Genomic DNA, 18,325 nt, shown 5'->3' with positions numbered 1-18,325 from the left:
ATAGCTGAGCTATGTGCTGACTAAGCATTGCATGGAAGAGTTGGGGCTTGGGAAAGAAGGGAAAGATGAAGGAGGGATAGTTTATTTGTTTTCAGGGTCATAGAGACCCTGAGAGAGTATTTGTATATCAAAATAGAATACACGTACAATAGAAGGCAAACTGTGTTCAATGCCAGCAAACTGTGTTCAATGCCATGTGTTTAAAAACATATAGGGAAAAAATATTAAGACAAGCATTTTTTAATAGAATTTTGAAAAATTTAAGTGGTATTTATGAACAAATCCAGTTTCGGAAAAAAATCTATATGCAAAAGGTCAGTATAATTTCCTATAATGAATGAAGTTTAAATCCCTGAAAAAAAAAATTTTTAAACCAACAGAAAGCCCAACTTCCAAGGAAATCTGTAATTAATTTTTGATAAAATATGTGTTACAAGTGCTTTAAAGCTAAATGTTGAAATGTTGACATCATGATCTGTTATTAAAATTTGACAGGAGAAGCTGATACGGAAAGTGACGACGATGATGATGATGATGACTGTAAAAAATCTTCAATGGATGAGGTGGGTACTTAGGGCTTCTGGTCCCAAAGGCATTCCACCAACCTGTACCCTCCTGGATCTGTCTCATGGTCACTTTCTGCCATCTAGTGGCAAAAAGTAAATTTGTGCCTTCCAATGGCCAGCTTCAATTTTTGAGGCAATTAAATGGCTTATGAAATATTCCAAAGACCAGAGAAGATATGCGGTTTAGAAAAATGCTCAGAACTGTGACATTCATTGCACTGTTGTAATTTTGGAACACTAGAGCTACCTATTTATATAAACTTAGGCATCCCGAGTAACTTGATTAGCTCCAAAATATTAATTGCACAGAACCTGGAAGAGAATCAGAAGCAGGTCAATCGGAATTTTAGAATTTTGTCTTAGCAAAAGTTTATACTGAAATGATCTGGGCAACAGAGTGAGACCTCATACCTTTAAAAACAAGTTAAAATGAAAGATAAAACACATCCAGCTGCAGTGGTGTACACCTGTAGTTCCGGCTACTAGGAAGGCTGAGGGAGGAGGATGGCTTGAGTCCAAAAATTTGAGGCTGCAGTGAGCTATGATCACACCACTGTGCTCCAGCTTAGATAACAGAACAAGACACTGTCTCTCTTTAAAAATACATATTTTTAAGTTGATATTGAATCTGCTTTCAAATTTGTTAGATATGTTCTGTCTCAGCACTCGTAGCTCTACAATTTAGTAAAAATGAAACAAACAATAAGCTGCTCTTACTTCATGACCTTCCTCTTACAATTATTTCTTAATGTCTAAAGTTTTGTTTAATTATGTTCCCCCACCAAATTTCAATTTTTAATTTTCAGGAAGAAAACAACTTACCATGTTTGGCAAAGTATATGTCCCTGAGAATGATTTCAATTGTGTATAATTTCTGATCAGTGATTCTAAATAATTTTTAAACTCTCTTACTAATTGGATAGTCCATTTGCAAATGAATGTTTTCCAGTTAACATTTGACCTAAATATTACTCCCAGAATTTTTATAAGAAACTCATCTCCATGCATTCTCTCCTCTAAAAGTGTGAGAAAATATTAGATCACTCTACAGAGGGCCAACTTGTGCCAACACTGCATTATTGGTTTTCTTTTTCATTAAAAACTCTATCAAAGTAATATGCCATATCTAATAATGGCAAAAGCAACGTAAGATTGTACCACTTGCCAGGTACTGTTCTAAGCTCCTTCACATAAATTAACTTATTTTTTAATCAAAAACCACTATATGCTGTAGGAACTGATTTTATCCTGATTTTACAAATGAGTCAACTGAGGCACAGAGCAGTTAAGTAAGTTGCCCCAGGTTGCCCAGCTTCTAACTAGTGGACTTGGGATTCAAAATCAGGCAGGCTGGCTCTGGAACCCGAGCCATTAATCCCTGCACTATACTACCCTGCTTGTCTAAGACACACCAGGAACCAAGAAGGCAGGGAGGGAGGAGTGTTGATGAAGGAAAGCAGGAGTTGTTTATCCACCCCTGCCCATTTCCACAAAGCAACCTTTTTTATTATTATTAACAATTTTCAGTTCATTTAGTGGTCACCTGCCTAATAATTTTCTTATTGTGCAGTGAATTCTTAATTTACTAATCTGATGAGAACACATGGACACATAGAGGGGAACCACAGACATGGGGCCTAACTGAGGGTGGAGGTGGGAGGAGGGAGAGGATCAGGAAAAATAGCTAATGGATGCCAGGCTTAATACCTGGGTGACAAAATAATCTGGACAACAAACCCCTGTGACACGAGTTTACCTATATATATATATATATAAAAAAACCTGCACATGTACCCCTGAACTTAAAATAAAAGTTAAGAAAAAAAAATTACTAACCTTAGACAACACCTATGGACCCCCTGCAATAGAAGATGAGCTATAGCTCAGTACTTCTCAAACTTTGATGGACATTCCAGTCACCTTAGTAAACTGCAGGATCTGAGTCTGAGGCCTGCAGAGGGGCTAAGATCAGGCATTTCTAGGAGGGGGGAGGGGGGAGGGAGTGATTCTGCTGGGGCCATGCTGCCAGCCACCATTCAACCTCCCACCTCCCTTCCTCCCTCACTTTTATAAAATGAGGTGTTGCTGTTGCCTTTCTCCTGTAATGATTTTTCTTTTTGTAATTTTCAGAAAGGGAGGGATGATTATCTGCATGCTTGAGTCATGTTGTCATTTTCCTAGGAAAATAACTGATAATATAATTATGACTCTGGAAATGATTTCTGTTTATTCCTACTTCCAGGGGACCGCTGGAAGTGAGGCTATGGCCACAGAAGAAATGTCTAACCTGGTGAACTACATTCAGCCGGTCAAGTTTGAGTCATTTGAAATTTCAAAAAGTAAGTTGTCCCTGGAGAAAAACCCCTCTTGTAGCATATAATGATTATATTTTAAATACAGAGTAATGGGACCAAAGAATGTTACCCTTAATAGAGCTATTTATACTTTTGAAGTCTTAAATATATGTACATTTTGACTGTCTTGTTACCTTTACACATATATATAATAAATATACATGTATTGTAATATATAAAAATAACCATATGAGAAAGTACAATTGGGAATTGTACTTTGCTTTTTGTTCACAACGCACAGTGACATCCATCTATTACGTAAGTGATAATGTTGAAATAAACTACCTATTTCCCAGAAGGGAAGCAGGCAGAGACTTGATGAACCCTGATAATTAGAAATAGAACCAATTTATCTATATTCCATTTGTCCAGCACATTTTGTATGTTTAGAATAAAATGCATTAACTTCATATCACTTTGTGTTTTCCCTTTATTCAACTATACATCCATACTTATGCAAATAAGAATACCATCTTTACCCAAACAAAAGGGTTCTTTTATGAAAATGCCCCTTGTATTTGCATGAAGTGTAAGATGTTATCAGATTAAGGGAATCCTTGAAACTTACTAGCTGCTTATAAGGGTGTGCACTTAAAAACAGAAATGTTGCCTAAATGTACTAGCTTCTAATCAAGGATGGCTTTGCAGCTATATTAAAATCCAAGCTTCTACAAAACACACTTGTTTATATTTGTATAATTTTACAAAAAGTCTTCACTTAGTGGTATATGGAATCTAGATCTCTACAACAAGGAATTCAACTTCTTACAGTTTATATAAATGATTTCTCAACATTTAATTCGATGTCCTAATTTCTGATATTTCCTACAAGTTGTTTTACTGGAAACATCTTTGCATAGTTATTTTTATATCACTGTAATTTCACTGACTGTAAAATGAGTTTCTCTAATTCATTAGTTAAAGTTCCAAGACAAGTAGCCAAGTGTGAGAAAGAGCCGATATATTTAGATTCGTCAGAACCTGGAAACAACAGCACCAGCTAGACTCACAAACAAGCACTTTTCTCCGTGTGTTTAATATCATTTTATAACCTTAAAAAAAGAATATTCAACATATTTTACCAAGTACCTATTAATGTTGACTTAATTTTAATTAATAGTTATGCTTAATTTAATAAGTCATATAAAACTAGATTTATGATGGACCAAAATAAGACAAGCCAAGGTTTGCCTCAGAGTGGACTGGAGAAGATGAGAAGATGGATAAAGAAGCCTGGAAATCATTAAGAAAAATGAGGTTTTAATTTTGAAAGAGAGGTCAAAGAGGGAAAATATCTCAAAGATAAGTCAGTTTTAAAAATTTGGAGCTGTATAACCACCCTGTGCGATACTTAACTAAAATACTGCTCATAGTAGTTGGTTTTTAGTGGGCACAAGGGTAGAGAAAGTGACTCTTAGTCTTTCTAAACCGAGATAACTTTGTTTCTCTCACTCTAATTGGAGGCTTGAATTTCACTTTCAAAATGTTTCTCTTGTGTTTAGCACATCCTCCTCTCTGGTCTCCATTTTATTTCATACTGTATTAGTCGGTTCTCGTGCGGCTATGAAGAAATATCTGAGACTGGGTAATTTGTAAAGAAAAGAGGTTTAATTGATTCACAGTTCTGCATGGCTGGGGAGACCTCAGGAAACTTAACAATCATGGCGGAAGGCACCTCTTCACAGGGCAGCAGGAGAGAGAATGAGAACAGACAAGGGAAAAGCCAGATGCTTATAAAACCATCAGCTCTCATGAGACTAATGCATTATCATGAGAACGACATGGGGGAACCACGCCCATAATTAAATTACCCCCACCTGGTAACCCCCCTGACACTGTGGGTATTACAATTCAAGATGAGATTTTGGGTGGGGACACAGCCAAACCATATCACGTATCTAATATGAAAATGAAGCCATGAGACTGGAAAATTTCCAAGGATCTTTCTGTTTTCAAAGACCATAATTCTGTCATATTAGTTTTTTGAACAAAAAAGTATATACAAACTGATAAGGTGACAACGTGGGTATGAAAGAGATAGCACCTAGCACAAACATTCCCATGGTCTCTTTTGTTAAACTCCACATTGGCCCTTATCAGTTTGTATGTACTTTTTTGTATATACAAAATCTGGGTGAATTTAGAACAAAAGATTCCCACAGGGTTCCTGCTCTTTTGACAAATTTTTTTATTGCCACACTATACTTATCTAAAATTCATTCATGTCCCTAAATTACAAAAGCATAAGTAGCTCTGACCCAAGTAGCAAATATTAGAAAAGACAACTAACAAGACTCAGCTTTTGTTACAGGTAAATAGTGCACTAGAAAAAAAAAATTAAATATTAAAGTTACATTGAGGATTATTTGCTCTCAACTTCACTGAACATTTACCCATTTCTTTTATAAGTTATAATTTATAACAATGAATTGTATTTCTCACCTTCCCTTTTTTGTTTTGTTGTTGCTTAACTCAGAAAGAAATAAAAGTTTTGAAATGTCTTCCTTTGTGGAAACCAAAGGACTTGAACAACTCACCAAGTCTCCGGTGGAATTTGTAGAGTATCCTTGATTTGACGAATGACTGCAGAATAAACACTGCTGAAGTCTTGTGCTATTTGTTCATTTGGTTTTTTAATAAGGAGAAAGATGCATAAAATGGCTTAAGTATATAGCCTGGGGCAGATAAATAGTTTCAGGTATCATATACAATGCTGGGCAGGGTAGTCTGGCCTATGGAATAAAAAACTGGTCTTGGAATAAAGGAAGACTAGATTTCAAGGTTGCCTTCACACCACCAAGCTCTGTGTCTTTTGGCAATTTGCTTAATCCAGACTTTCCTATAAAACAGAAGTAATGATACTATCTTTATGATTTGCTCTTTGGATTAGGTACAACATATGTAACATGAGTATGCATACTTTACACATATGTAAGATATATGTAAAGAAATATATACCTGACTTGGCATCTCACATACTTATATGTACTGTATGTCCAAATAGTAAGGATGATGATGATGACATTGTAAATATAAATATACATTACTAAGAATGGATTTATTGATATTACTGACAACAAAAATTTTTGCTATTATCCATGGACTAAAATAAAGTGAAGCAGGTTATTAAATTTCCTTCATCAAATTAATACTAAATATCACAAAGTGCTCAATTTCATGTAGTAAGTCCTAGAATAAAGTTACCTTTAAAATTCATCAATGGAAGAAGAAGCAAATGTTGACTCCATAAATAAAGTCCTGCTAGAAAATTATCATTGTTAGTATTCATTATTGACTGTGTGATAGACCTTGTCTTAGCTCATTCAATCCTCACAGTAGTCCTATGATGTAGAAATTGTTTAATCTATTTTATAGATGAGGAAACTGAGGCACAGAAAGACAAAATAATTGTCCAAGGTTATTCAGCTAGCAAGGTTGAGAGTTGAGGTTCAATTTCATTTTGCCTAGCTCAGAATCCTAACCAACCTTCACCTAACTTGGTGATAGGAATTAGTCAGTCATGTTTTAAAGACATAGCATGGTCCAACAACTACAAGACTCTTAGGATGGAAAAGTGATGATGATAGGAACCAAAATATGAAGCAAGATCAGAAACTTCCATGCTACATTGACCTTGTTATCAATTATAAAGAGTACCACAGTCTTGGCAAATAGCATTCCCAGAGAAAATTAATAAAATGAGCAGACAGCATTTCAAAAATAGCTATACAGTGCATATTATCTACTTCTGCCAAACACAATATCATTCTTTCAAATGATTTAACACATTCCAGCCTCCTTGTGTGTCCTTAGTCATTAAGTCCATCCTTAATACTCTCCACAAAATCACATTGACTTTGGCTCAGCCACTTTTTGCTACCTCATTGACTTTTACCCACGGGGCTCTGCAAAGGTGATGCTATGCCCATGTGATAAGAGCATACTTATTATGTTTGTTTAGAAAGCTTTTTGCATATTTGATATTACTGACAACAAAAAGTTTTGCTATTATGCATGAACTAAATTAAAATGAAGCAGGCTATTTAATTTCTTTCATAAAATTAACACTAAATATCCCAAAGTATCCCAATGAGATCATCAATATTTACTTCATTTTCCAAATGGAGAAAGATGGAAGATAGCTTCTTAGTTACTATTATTGACTAAATATTTTTATAATTGTATTCACTACTTAACATGATGGTCCAGATATAACAAAATGCAGCTTAGCAGGATATATCCAAAAGGAACACGTGTGGATTCATCCAACTATATGCCTCAGCTCTTCTGGAATGCAGGTTGTCAGATGGTGGCACTTAATTTCCAGACAATGGGTAAGTACATGCTTGTTCCCATTCTGCTATAAAGTCACATTGCCAAGTGTCCAAAAACCATTCTTACATAATTGGGGCAGAGAAAATTGCCAGACTTGATTGAAAAAAATAATAAAAGCAAATTTCAATGAAGGGAATATCCATGCATTAAAAAAACTGAATTTTGAAAATCAAGACATTTTATTCAATTATTCTGCAAATGGATCTTTATTTCTGCAGGTTTTGCATTATTTTTCAAACAAAAATTTTTATACTTTTTAAAATAATACATATTTATTTTGAAAATAATGGAAAATTCAATAAGTATTTTAAAAATGAACTGCCAGGAATGCTACCAACTCAGAGATTCCACAGTGTTGACTTTTAGCTTTGTAATCTGTGTCTTTTTTGTCTACATATAAATGCTTTTTTATGTAACTCCTCGTTTAAAATAAATACATATATATAATTCATATATACATATATAAACACACACTCACTTAAGTGCCATACACAGACATGAATTTCAATAACTTCTTACTAAGCGTATTTCACAATTCACTAAAAACTTATTTCTATTCCCTAAATTTCTTTTGGAAAAGATTTTAAAAACAGAATTACTAGTGTTAAAAGACGTGAAGGTTTTAATTACCTTTATGAATATTGCCAAATTGTCTGTAAAAAATGTTGCGCTACATTACTCCACTGTCGGCAAAGTTCAATATGAGGTGGCCTCTCATTTGCCATCTTGGTGGTTAAGTATTATCATTAAATAATAATAATAGTAATTAAACTTCAGACAAAAATCTGTTGTTTCACTGTTATTTTAAATTCATTTCTTGAATCATTATTGAAATTGAACTTTTAAAAATATGTACCTTGGTTTTTGTATTTCTGCTTTTTATGAATTACATATTCAGGACTATCGTCAGTTTTCTTGTTGATTTATAACAGCACTTTTTTATTTAAAGGGTATAATGTATTTTGTGAAACAGACAAATTCATCAGATCAGGTCAGGCTGATTAATGTTTAATTAAAGTTCTTGGTTTACTTGTGTGATTATAGCCTTCTCACCCCAGGATGAGAGCCTTATGCTCCCATTTTCCCCATGGTTTCTTTTTTATTTAGCCTTTTCATCCATCAAAATTTAATTTTGATCCATAGTCTAAGTGAGATCAATCCTTTTTTTCATCCTAAACAGTCATCCGACTGACCTGGAATTACAAGTTAATAGATGCAGCCTTTTTTGTTGTGGTTGTTAATTCAGACCCATTTTTTTCCCTTTATATCTTTTCCATTAATAAATTTGTCTGCCTTCCGGGATGCAATAACTCACTGTTTTTTACTGTATTTTATAATATGGATTAATACCTGGAAGTGGTGACTCTCCTTTACTACCATTAATTTTCAATTCCTTTTTTGCCATTGCCAGTGGAATTCTTATTTCAAACAAACTTAATCTAACTGTGTTGTGTTTACTTTGACCACTAAAAAAAAGAAAACTATTTTTTAAATCATATTAAATTTATAAATTTATCTGACAAAAACTGACACCTTTTTAATTTTTACTTTTTCTGTCACAGGAAATATGCTTTTCTCTTTACTTTAAAATTTTTTTGTATTTAGTCCCTCAGCAAAATCACTTGTCTTCATCAGAGGTCTAGTTTTCTTAGACTTAATCTTTCTTTTTATTTATATTATATTTTTAACAGATTGTTTCTGGATATTTATATTTGTATGTTTATTTATTTTATAAATTATTATATTTTACAAATGATCATCTTCCTAAATTCTTATAATGGCCTATTTTTTTGCAGTACATTCCATTGGAATTTTTAGACACTCAAAGATAGTAATTTAATCATATCTCATTTCTCCGCCTGCCTTATTTATTGCTTTGGCCTGACCATTCTAAGGTATTAAATGAGGGTTCTGAGTGAGCATCTTCCTTTTTTTTCAGTAGGAAGTTCAACATTATCCCTTTTATTAAGTATCTATCAAGCTCTAAGTCACAATTAAGAGCAATTTGCTAGATATTTATGGCTTTTTAAAATCAATTAATTTATTTTTTATTGATACATAATAGCTGTACAAATGTTTACAGTATGTATGATACTTTGATACATTTATATAATAAAATCAGAGTAATTGGGATATCCATCACCTGAAATATTTATCTTTACATTAGAAACAATCAAATTGTTCTCTTCCAGCTATTTTCAAATGTACAAACTATTAATGTTAACTATAGTCACCTCCTTATCTATCAAACACCAGGTCTTACGTCTTCTATCTAAGTGAAGAGTGGGCATCTTTCTCTTCATCCTGATCCTAATATAAATTTCACTGTTGTGATATCATCAAGTCAGATATTGGCTGTGTCTTTGAGTCAGATATTCTTTAACATACTAAAGGACACGGATCCTATTTGACTAATGTTTTAGAAGTTTGTATTGAATGTTATTAAATGTCTCTTGGACATCCATTGGGATGCTCAAATGTTCATCTTTCAGACGTAAATGTGATAAGTTATCTTAATAGATCTCATTTCCTATTATATAATTTTCCTTTTGTTCCCAAGGTAGGCTCTACTTATTTGTTGTATATTATTTTTAGAACATATGACTTGCTAATGTAATTTTCAGGCTTTTGAAGCTAATTTTTTGAAGTGTCATAAATCCATTATTTTTCTTGAAATTTTGTCCAATTTTGGCATCATAGTTATGTTTATAAAATAATAGTTCAGTAAGAGAAAATTTCACTTATTTTTTTCTGCTCTAAAAATGATTTGTTACATGAAACTTTAGAATAATTCTATCATCACCTCTTTATTATCCACATAGAGATGAGTCATGACACAGATAACCTGGAACAGTTGACAACTTCCCAGATTCTTTACAACTTTAATATGTATTTTTTCACCCTATCGATTGCAATATGTGTGAACATTCATTTGATGCACTGAGTCTGAGGAAAATTTTGACCAGTAACCTTTGATTGCTGGAAGAGTCTATGTATAATTAGATATTCGTTGTAAGTAATCACAGAAGTGCAAATTTTTAAAAAGTAATTTTATGTACAAATTAAAAACCAAGAAAATGAATGACAGAATCTTCTTTTAATGAGGTATGGAGAAGTCCATTCTCAAAAACATGGCTTAGCAGTATAAGCTGGTTTAAGCTTTCGGAAGGGCATTTTAGCAAGGCATCAAAGAAAGCTTTTCCAATGTGGACATTATTTGTCCCAGAAATTCCACTTATAAGAAAATCAGTGATGATGGCTTCAAAGATTTCACCACAGTGATGTTTATCAAAACATTATAAGGGTGAAAAATTAGAAAAAACATAAATGTGTCCAAAAGGAGACTGATTAAATACATTATATTCTAATATACGCTTTAAGTATTAGAATACTATATTTAATATATTATATATTAGATGTATTAGAATAATATAATTATTATATTATAATATATATTATAGAATAATAAATATATTAGAATATAAAAATGTATTAATAATATATTAGAATAAGTAAATTATAATATTATTCTAATATATATTATATCTATAGTATATAGGTATAATATGTAATATAGATATATTATATATAATATGTAATATAGACATATAATATATAATATATAATATATTAGAATAATATATCTAATATAATATATTAGATATATTATATATTAGATATTTTATATATACTATATATAATTATATGTTTGATATTAGATACATTATATATGTATATTATATATTACAATATAATGTATTCTATTATATATTAATATAATATTTAATATATAATATAATATCTAAATATATTATTCTAATATATTTAATCAAAGGAATTTGAGAAAGCTGTTATAATTAAGGCAGATAAATATTAAATGAAATCAACATACTGTATGTCAAAATATATTTGAAGTGGAAAAGCAGACTCTACACCCCCTGTTGGCAGTGATTATTTCTGGATTTGGGGATTACAGGTAAATTTTTTTTCTCATCTGTGTTTTCTACATTTCTACAATAACTAACTCTCTTCTAAAGGAGTACAGTCATAAAAGTAGACTGTGATAAATTTTACTTTACAATCTTACTTTCTTATCCCAAATATAGATAAACTCACAATAAGGCTTGTGTTTTTGATATTCAGACCTGGCTATGCAAATAAATATGGGGATGTATGAATACAACGGAAAGAGTGGCTATAGATTGAAGCCAGAGTTCATGAGGAGGCCTGACAAGCATTTTGATCCATTTACTGAAGGCATCGTAGATGGGATAGTGGCAAACACTTTGTCTGTTAAGGTATGTATTCCCCATCACAAAAGTGTTCCTAACAATAGTGTTGAATTTATCTACATTGCATAAAGAAGTGGCTTAGTCATTACAAATTTAGTAACTAGCAAAGATTCTACTTCCTTCCTACATTTTTTTTCTCTAAAGATCAAATACACATTAAAAGTTTTCATAGGCCAAATGGATAAGATAAAGGGACTGAATCTCATTCTTAATGATAAAAATCGGACTCTAAATCAATAAAATAAGTTAGAGAGACTCGTCATAACCAATCCTCTTTTTTGGTGTAACTATCCTACTGTGAAATTTACATGATAATTAGTGGCCCATATTGGAGACATTTTCTGGTCTTTTTCCCCCCTTTAGTTCTTAGCAAAATTAAAGAAAGAACATTCCCTCAATAAATTATCAAATATTAAACAAAGCTTTCAAGTTACTTTAAATGGTTTTTTAAAATCTTCCAGAGCATTCAGAGATTTTAAAACACATGTTAATGATCTTTAAATAAAAGAGTTGCTTTATTAAATATATATGTATATATTGATATATATACATATACATATATCATAAATATATAAAAACATATATATACATACATATGTATATCTGACGCTAAATAATTCCAAATGATGTTTTATTCTTTGAAGTTGATTTTACAGCAGATATAAATTTTAGCTATCAGAAAATATTTTTAAAACTGTGAAAGGAAAATCAATTTTTTAGAATACATTTTTACATGGATTCTTCATTGTTAAAGCTTCTCAAAAATATCATCTGTTTTCTGTTTAACTGAATAACTATAGAACTAATAAATTTTTTTAATGGACATAAATGCAATTTTTTGATTAACCTTAAACAAAGACATTTGAAAAACTATATAAAAAACTTTCTATAACAGCTTCACTAATTTCTTTCTACCCTAAGCAGTTGAGCACATTTTTATCTTAAAACTTTTGTCGCTTTATATCAAGGGTATAAAGAATAACATTTCAATGAAGTGTCTCATAATTATATCTTTTGAAATTACTTCAAGCCACATATATAAAGAGTTCAAGTTGGCAGAATTAGAGTTTATTTTAGGAAGCTGTTTTCAGAAAAGGCTGTTTAATTTCTGTCAGGTGTGATTAAGATAAACTCATAAGCTTCATGTACTGATAGAATGCTACTTTTAGAATCATTTTCAATTGTTACAGTTCGGTTGAATTAATCATATTTTTGTCTTGTTTGTATATTCGTCTTGTTTTGAATGTATTTGTTTGCTTTTTTTTTTTGTCTTGAAAATTCTACTGTAACAGTAAGCAATTATAAAACAATGACACAGAGGCAGGAAAGTATGTTGAGTTGTGAAGGGGAAATAGTTGAGCCCTAGACAAGTGTAACCTGCTGCTCCTGTCCAGAGATGCTGTTCCAGAGCTATCAGTCTCCCCAGAATGGACAGTCCTCACTGCAGTAGAGCCCTACCTTTCACATTATAGCTAGAGCCAAGATGCAGATCATAACTTTCCAATTATGCCTTTGTTTTCATTTTCTGGCATAGATTTTATAATGTCAGAATGGACTTATGAGCTTATACGATGTTGTACCATCCTGTTTTACTGATGAGAACATTGTGGTTTAGTGTCATGAATTTAGTTTAGGACTCTACTTTGGTCAAACATCTTAAACACACAAAATCTGTGCATCTGAATTCCAAGTAGGACTTCTATAACTTAGAAGTTTTAAACTTGTTTTGAAATGTCTGCTCATTTTATAGACATGGTTCTCACAAAGAACCTCAAGTTAAACAAAGAGATTGTTGCTAGCAGGTCCCATGCACTCAAGCCAAATAGAATATACAGGGGAAATGAGTTGTCCCAGGACAAATTCAGAGAGCCTTCCTGATGACTTTCTCTCACATTACTCAGAATTTCTGACCACATCAGCATGTAACTGACTTTGACTTTACTCAGCCTTTGATGGCTATTCTCACGCCACCATTTTGTCTGATTTCTGGCCCGGCCATAATTCTGTCCCCTTTCACAATCTTGAGCTCAGATTGTGAGCCCAGCCATAATGCTGTCTTCTTTTCACAGTCTTGAGCTCAGAAAGTTCTTGACCAGCAGGCAACTTTCTTGTAACCACCTAACCTAGATTCACCAGGTTTGCTCTGTCGGCACTTGCTTCCTGCTGTTCACCTTCCTAGTATACAGCAGAAGCACATCTTTTTTTGCCTCCATTAACCTTTATGACAGCTAATGGATACCTCAGATTTTGAAAATTTGGACAGAAACAGAGGCAGACACGGAAGACATTTATAAATATGTAATATTAAAAATCTATTTTAAGTCTATATTATCAATTAGTTCTGTAGCTAGACAAAGAATACCTAAGTGTAGATGGTGACACCATGTGAGATTAGGGGTAACAATAAACTGATCTTGATGGTTTAAAGTGAATACTTGTTCATTTATTCCTCCTACAATACTTTGTCTTATTAATTGACTACTTCCAACCTTACCATTTTCAATATCCCTCTACCAATCTGTATTAGTTCGTTTTCACAATGCTATAAAGAGCTACCTGAGACTGAGCAATTTATAAAGAAAAGAAGTTTAATTGACTCACAGTTCTGCATGACTGAGGAGGCCTCATGAAACTTACAATTATGGTGGAAAGTGAAGGGGAAGCAAAGCACATGTCACATGAGGGAAGGAGAGAGAGAGTGAGGGGAGAACTGCCACACACTTTTAAACCACCAGATCTTGTGAGAACTCACTATCATGAGAACAGCATGAGAGAAACTACTCCCATAATCCAATCACCTCACACCAGGTCCCTCCCCAAACATGTGGGGATTACAATTTAACATGAGATTTGGGTGAGGACACAGAACCAAACCATATCACAACCCGTTAAGTGAAAGGGAAATCATATTTCTACTCTTGCTTCTATTCCATTTTGCTTATAATTCAACATTCACCAGCAGCATTTGTGGCTCTTTAAAGTATTCTCTTATGTCTGTGTTATTTGCATATCAGAACTCCTTATGGATTGATTGATTGATTTTCTAGATTATTTCAGGTCAGTTTCTTTCTGATAAGAAAGTCGGGACTTATGTGGAAGTGGATATGTTTGGTTTGCCTGTGGATACAAGGAGGAAGGCATTTAAGACCAAGACATCCCAAGGAAATGCTGTGAATCCTGTCTGGGAAGAAGAACCTATTGTGTTCAAAAAGGTTGGTCACATGTTCTTGATATGAGTTATAACTGCATTTTCAGGTGTTTTACACTGAGAAAATAATGAAATGGTGAATTACTTGTTGTTTAATTTGGAAATTTACACATTTATAAAGCAATTATCCTTTGAAAGCCGTTCTGAAAACTCTTCAAGAATTCTGTTAATCACTTGTTTGGATTTTCAGAATTGTAGTGTAAATCAATTCATTCTAGTATGCCTCAAATGGACAGCCATAAAAACATATACATTTAACTCCTGTCCTCTGATAGTACAAGTGATAAATGATACATTTTAATTATAACTCAAATGAAGTAGAGTGGAAGTAGGGAATAATATAGTGGCTGAGAGAAAGAAAATTCATACTTCCTTTAAAAGGAACATTATTTAAATTCCCCAAAATCTGTAGCCTCTGAGAGCTGGTCATTCAATCTTGTCTGGGTTCCATCTAATAAAATTGAAACCTTTCACACTCAACTGGGCCCTTCTCTTTCTTCACCAAAAAGCAAATCTTCTTCACACACGTTTATCATGTAAAGGAAGAAAGTAAGTTCAGTGGGAAGTAGACTTTTTACCCTACTCTTTGCTTTTTTCTGGCCAAAATACCTACAAAGCCAGTCTTCTGCAAGGAGAATAGCTGTATGGAAACTCTCTGTGCTCTGAGATTTTTCCATATGTTAACTGAGTTTAATAATAATGTTTACTATAATGTTTACTTCTTAGGGTTATTATGAATATTCCGTAAGTAAATACGCTAACCACGCTTAAGAAATATCTAGCACAATGAAAATATTCAATAAATGTGAGTTTGCTGGTTTTGTAAACAATAAATTTTTAAAGAGATAGTTGACTTCATGTTCTTGACATGAGATATAACTGCATATTTTAGATGTTTCACACTGAGGAAAGAAATGAGTAGTTACTCGTTGCTTACTGTGGGAATTTACAAATTTATAAAGCAAATGTACTTGAAAGTTATCCTGAAAGTTATTCTTGTTTTTCAGTGGTGGTTGTTTTCACTTTTTTCTGCTGTCACTTTGAAGATGCAAAAGTAATTTGCTTTGAAAACATAAATGAAATATTCACATGGTGATAAGACCACTGAACTCTTTTTATTTAAAGATAGAACTTTTGTCATTTCCACATTGAGAATGTTCATGTAAAAATAAAACAGCCTATTTTTTTTTTTTGGGGGGGGACGGAGTCTCGCTCTGTCGCCCGGGCTGGAGTGCAGTGGCCAGATCGCGGCTCAGTGTAAGCTCCGCCTCCCGGGTTTACGCCATTCTCCTGCCTCAGCCTCCCGAGTAGCTGGGACTACAGGCGCCCGCCACCTCGCCCGGCTAATTTTTTTTTAATTTTTTAGTAGAGACGGGGTTTCACCGGGTTACTCAGGATGGCCTCGATCTCCTGACCCCGTGATCCGCCCGTCTCGGCCTCCCAAAGTGCTGGGATTACAGGCTTGAGCCACCGCGCCCGGCCAAAACAGCCTATTTTTTTTTAACAAATGCCTCATTTAGGCAAGGTGATAAAACACAGATGAAGCCCTATCTCTGACAACCCATGTCTTCTCCTCTGAGAATGAAATTTATAAGGCAACATCTCAACTTTCTGTCTAAAGTAGCTAAGTAGAAACTTCTACTTGGATCTGAAAAGGTGGTCCTGGCCAGGCACAGTGGCTCACGCCTGTAATCCCAGCACTTTGGGAGGCCAAGGTGGTGGATCACCTGAGGTCAGGAGTTTGAGACCAGCCTGACCAATGTGGTGGAATGCTGTCTCTACTAAAAAAATACAAAAATTAGCCAGGCATGGAGGCGTGCACCTGTAGTATCAGCTACTCAGAAGGCTGAGACAGGAGAATTGCTTGAACCTGGGAGGCGGAGGTTGCAGTGAGCCAAGATCATGCCACTGCACTTCAGCCTGGTGACAGAGCAAGACTCTGTCTCAAAAAAAAAAAAGAAAGAAAGAAAGAAAGACAGACAGAAAAAAGAAAAGAAAAGCTGGTCCTGATTGAATAATACCTTTCTAATTATTTCTTGGAATTGTTCATTCGTATAACCAGATGTGTCCTTAATGTCGTTTGTAGGTGGTTCTTCCTACTCTGGCCTGTTTGAGAATAGCAGTTTATGAAGAAGGAGGTAAATTCATTGGCCACCGTATCTTGCCAGTGCAAGCCATTCGGCCAGGTATGGATAGTGTGCTGAGAAACTTTTTATCAAAGTTGCAAAGAAAATCATCACTGCTTAAAATATTACTAGAAAATGATTTAGGAAACTATTTTCTGCTTTGTAATTTTGTTACGTAACAAGGGCTTTGAGATTTAGTTACATGTTTTTGTGGCATGTTGTAGTATTAACATATTAGTCAACTCTTTCAACAATAATTATGTGTAACAAACAATCTGAAAACTTATATGCAAGTATTTATCTTCATGCTCATAGGTCTGTGGGTTGGCCAGGTTTGGCTGATCTAGCCTGGGCTCAGCAGCATAGCTGTGCTTCAGGTTCTGGGTTGGGTCTATGTCTGTCCCACACGTGCTCACTCTGGGGCCTAGGCTGAAGTGGCAGTTACTTCCACAATATGGACTTCTCTTGGCAGACCATTGGAATACAGAGGGCAAGTCTAATTCTGCATGTGCATTTTAAGCCTCTACTTACACCAAAATACTAATATACTGTTGACCAAAGCAGAGCTTAAGCACAAGTCAAGAAATCACGTCAAAGCTGGGCATGGCGGCTCACCCCCATAATCTCAGCACTTTGGGAGGCTGAGGCAGGAGGATCTCTTGAAGCCAGAAGTTTGAAACCAGCCTGGGCAACAGAGTGAGAACCTGTCTCTACAAAAAATAGTAATAACAATTAAAAAAAAAGAAGTCATGTCAAGTATAATTCTATTATGGGGGCAAGTTTGGATCAATAATTCAGTCTATGACATATGATTTTGAATTCTCTTTTGTAGGAAAAAAAAACATATGGTTGGAAAGGAAAAAATCACAATGAATGTTTTCTTTTCTGATGAGAAAAATAATACCTTATCATTCATAACTGTCATTAAAATGAAAAAAGTGACCTGTTTTTCATCTAAAGTAACCTGAAATACATGCTTTCGTCACATAGATGTGCATACTTATAACTAACATTGGGAAGGAAATATGTGCTACACAGCATTATTCTCACCTTCCAGGCTATCACTATATATGTCTAAGGAATGAAAGGAACCAGCCTCTGACACTGCCTGCTGTCTTTGTCTACATAGAAGTGAAAGACTATGTGCCAGACACATATGCAGGTAAACAACTTAACTCAAATACCCCTTTACTCAAAGGGGCATTTCTGTCTGGGTCACCATATATTTTTGGGTTAGTGGAAGGAAAACTGAACCAAACAAAGCAGGAGATTCTGGCTTCAGAATCACCCCTACTTTGGTATGTGTGTTTAGAGGTAAATTGCTTGAGCCATTGTGAATACATTTTAATTTAATGTATTTTAATTAAAATCACAACACCTCAGTTTTTTGAATATTTATTCCCTGGTAGTCTTATTCTCATGGGTCCAGCACTTACCAACTCAT

At 33.9% G+C, this 18,325-nt stretch overlaps 1 protein-coding gene across 3 annotated transcripts in view; it reads left to right on the top strand.

The window, feature by feature from the left end:
* Positions 1 to 18,325, top strand: part of PLCB1 (phospholipase C beta 1) — a 587,065-nt gene that overhangs the window by 352,070 nt on the left and 216,670 nt on the right. For all 3 annotated transcript variants that reach the window (XM_030915597.1, XM_030915595.1, XM_030915596.1), the window contains exons 13-20: positions 496 to 563; positions 2,809 to 2,905; positions 5,397 to 5,481; positions 7,130 to 7,254; positions 11,399 to 11,553; positions 14,595 to 14,759; positions 16,842 to 16,941; positions 17,939 to 18,043. In XM_030915597.1, the coding sequence (XP_030771457.1) occupies positions 496 to 563; positions 2,809 to 2,905; positions 5,397 to 5,481; positions 7,130 to 7,254; positions 11,399 to 11,553; positions 14,595 to 14,759; positions 16,842 to 16,941; positions 17,939 to 18,043 (900 nt within the window). The remainder of the gene's footprint in view (positions 1 to 495; positions 564 to 2,808; positions 2,906 to 5,396; positions 5,482 to 7,129; positions 7,255 to 11,398; positions 11,554 to 14,594; positions 14,760 to 16,841; positions 16,942 to 17,938; positions 18,044 to 18,325) is intronic.

Source organism: Rhinopithecus roxellana, chromosome 13 (assembly GCF_007565055.1).
Source record: "Rhinopithecus roxellana isolate Shanxi Qingling chromosome 13, ASM756505v1, whole genome shotgun sequence".
Classification (NCBI taxonomy): domain Eukaryota; kingdom Metazoa; phylum Chordata; class Mammalia; order Primates; family Cercopithecidae; genus Rhinopithecus; species Rhinopithecus roxellana.
The sequence above is the reverse complement of the archived record's forward strand: the minus strand, read 5'-3'. Positions and strand labels throughout refer to the sequence as shown.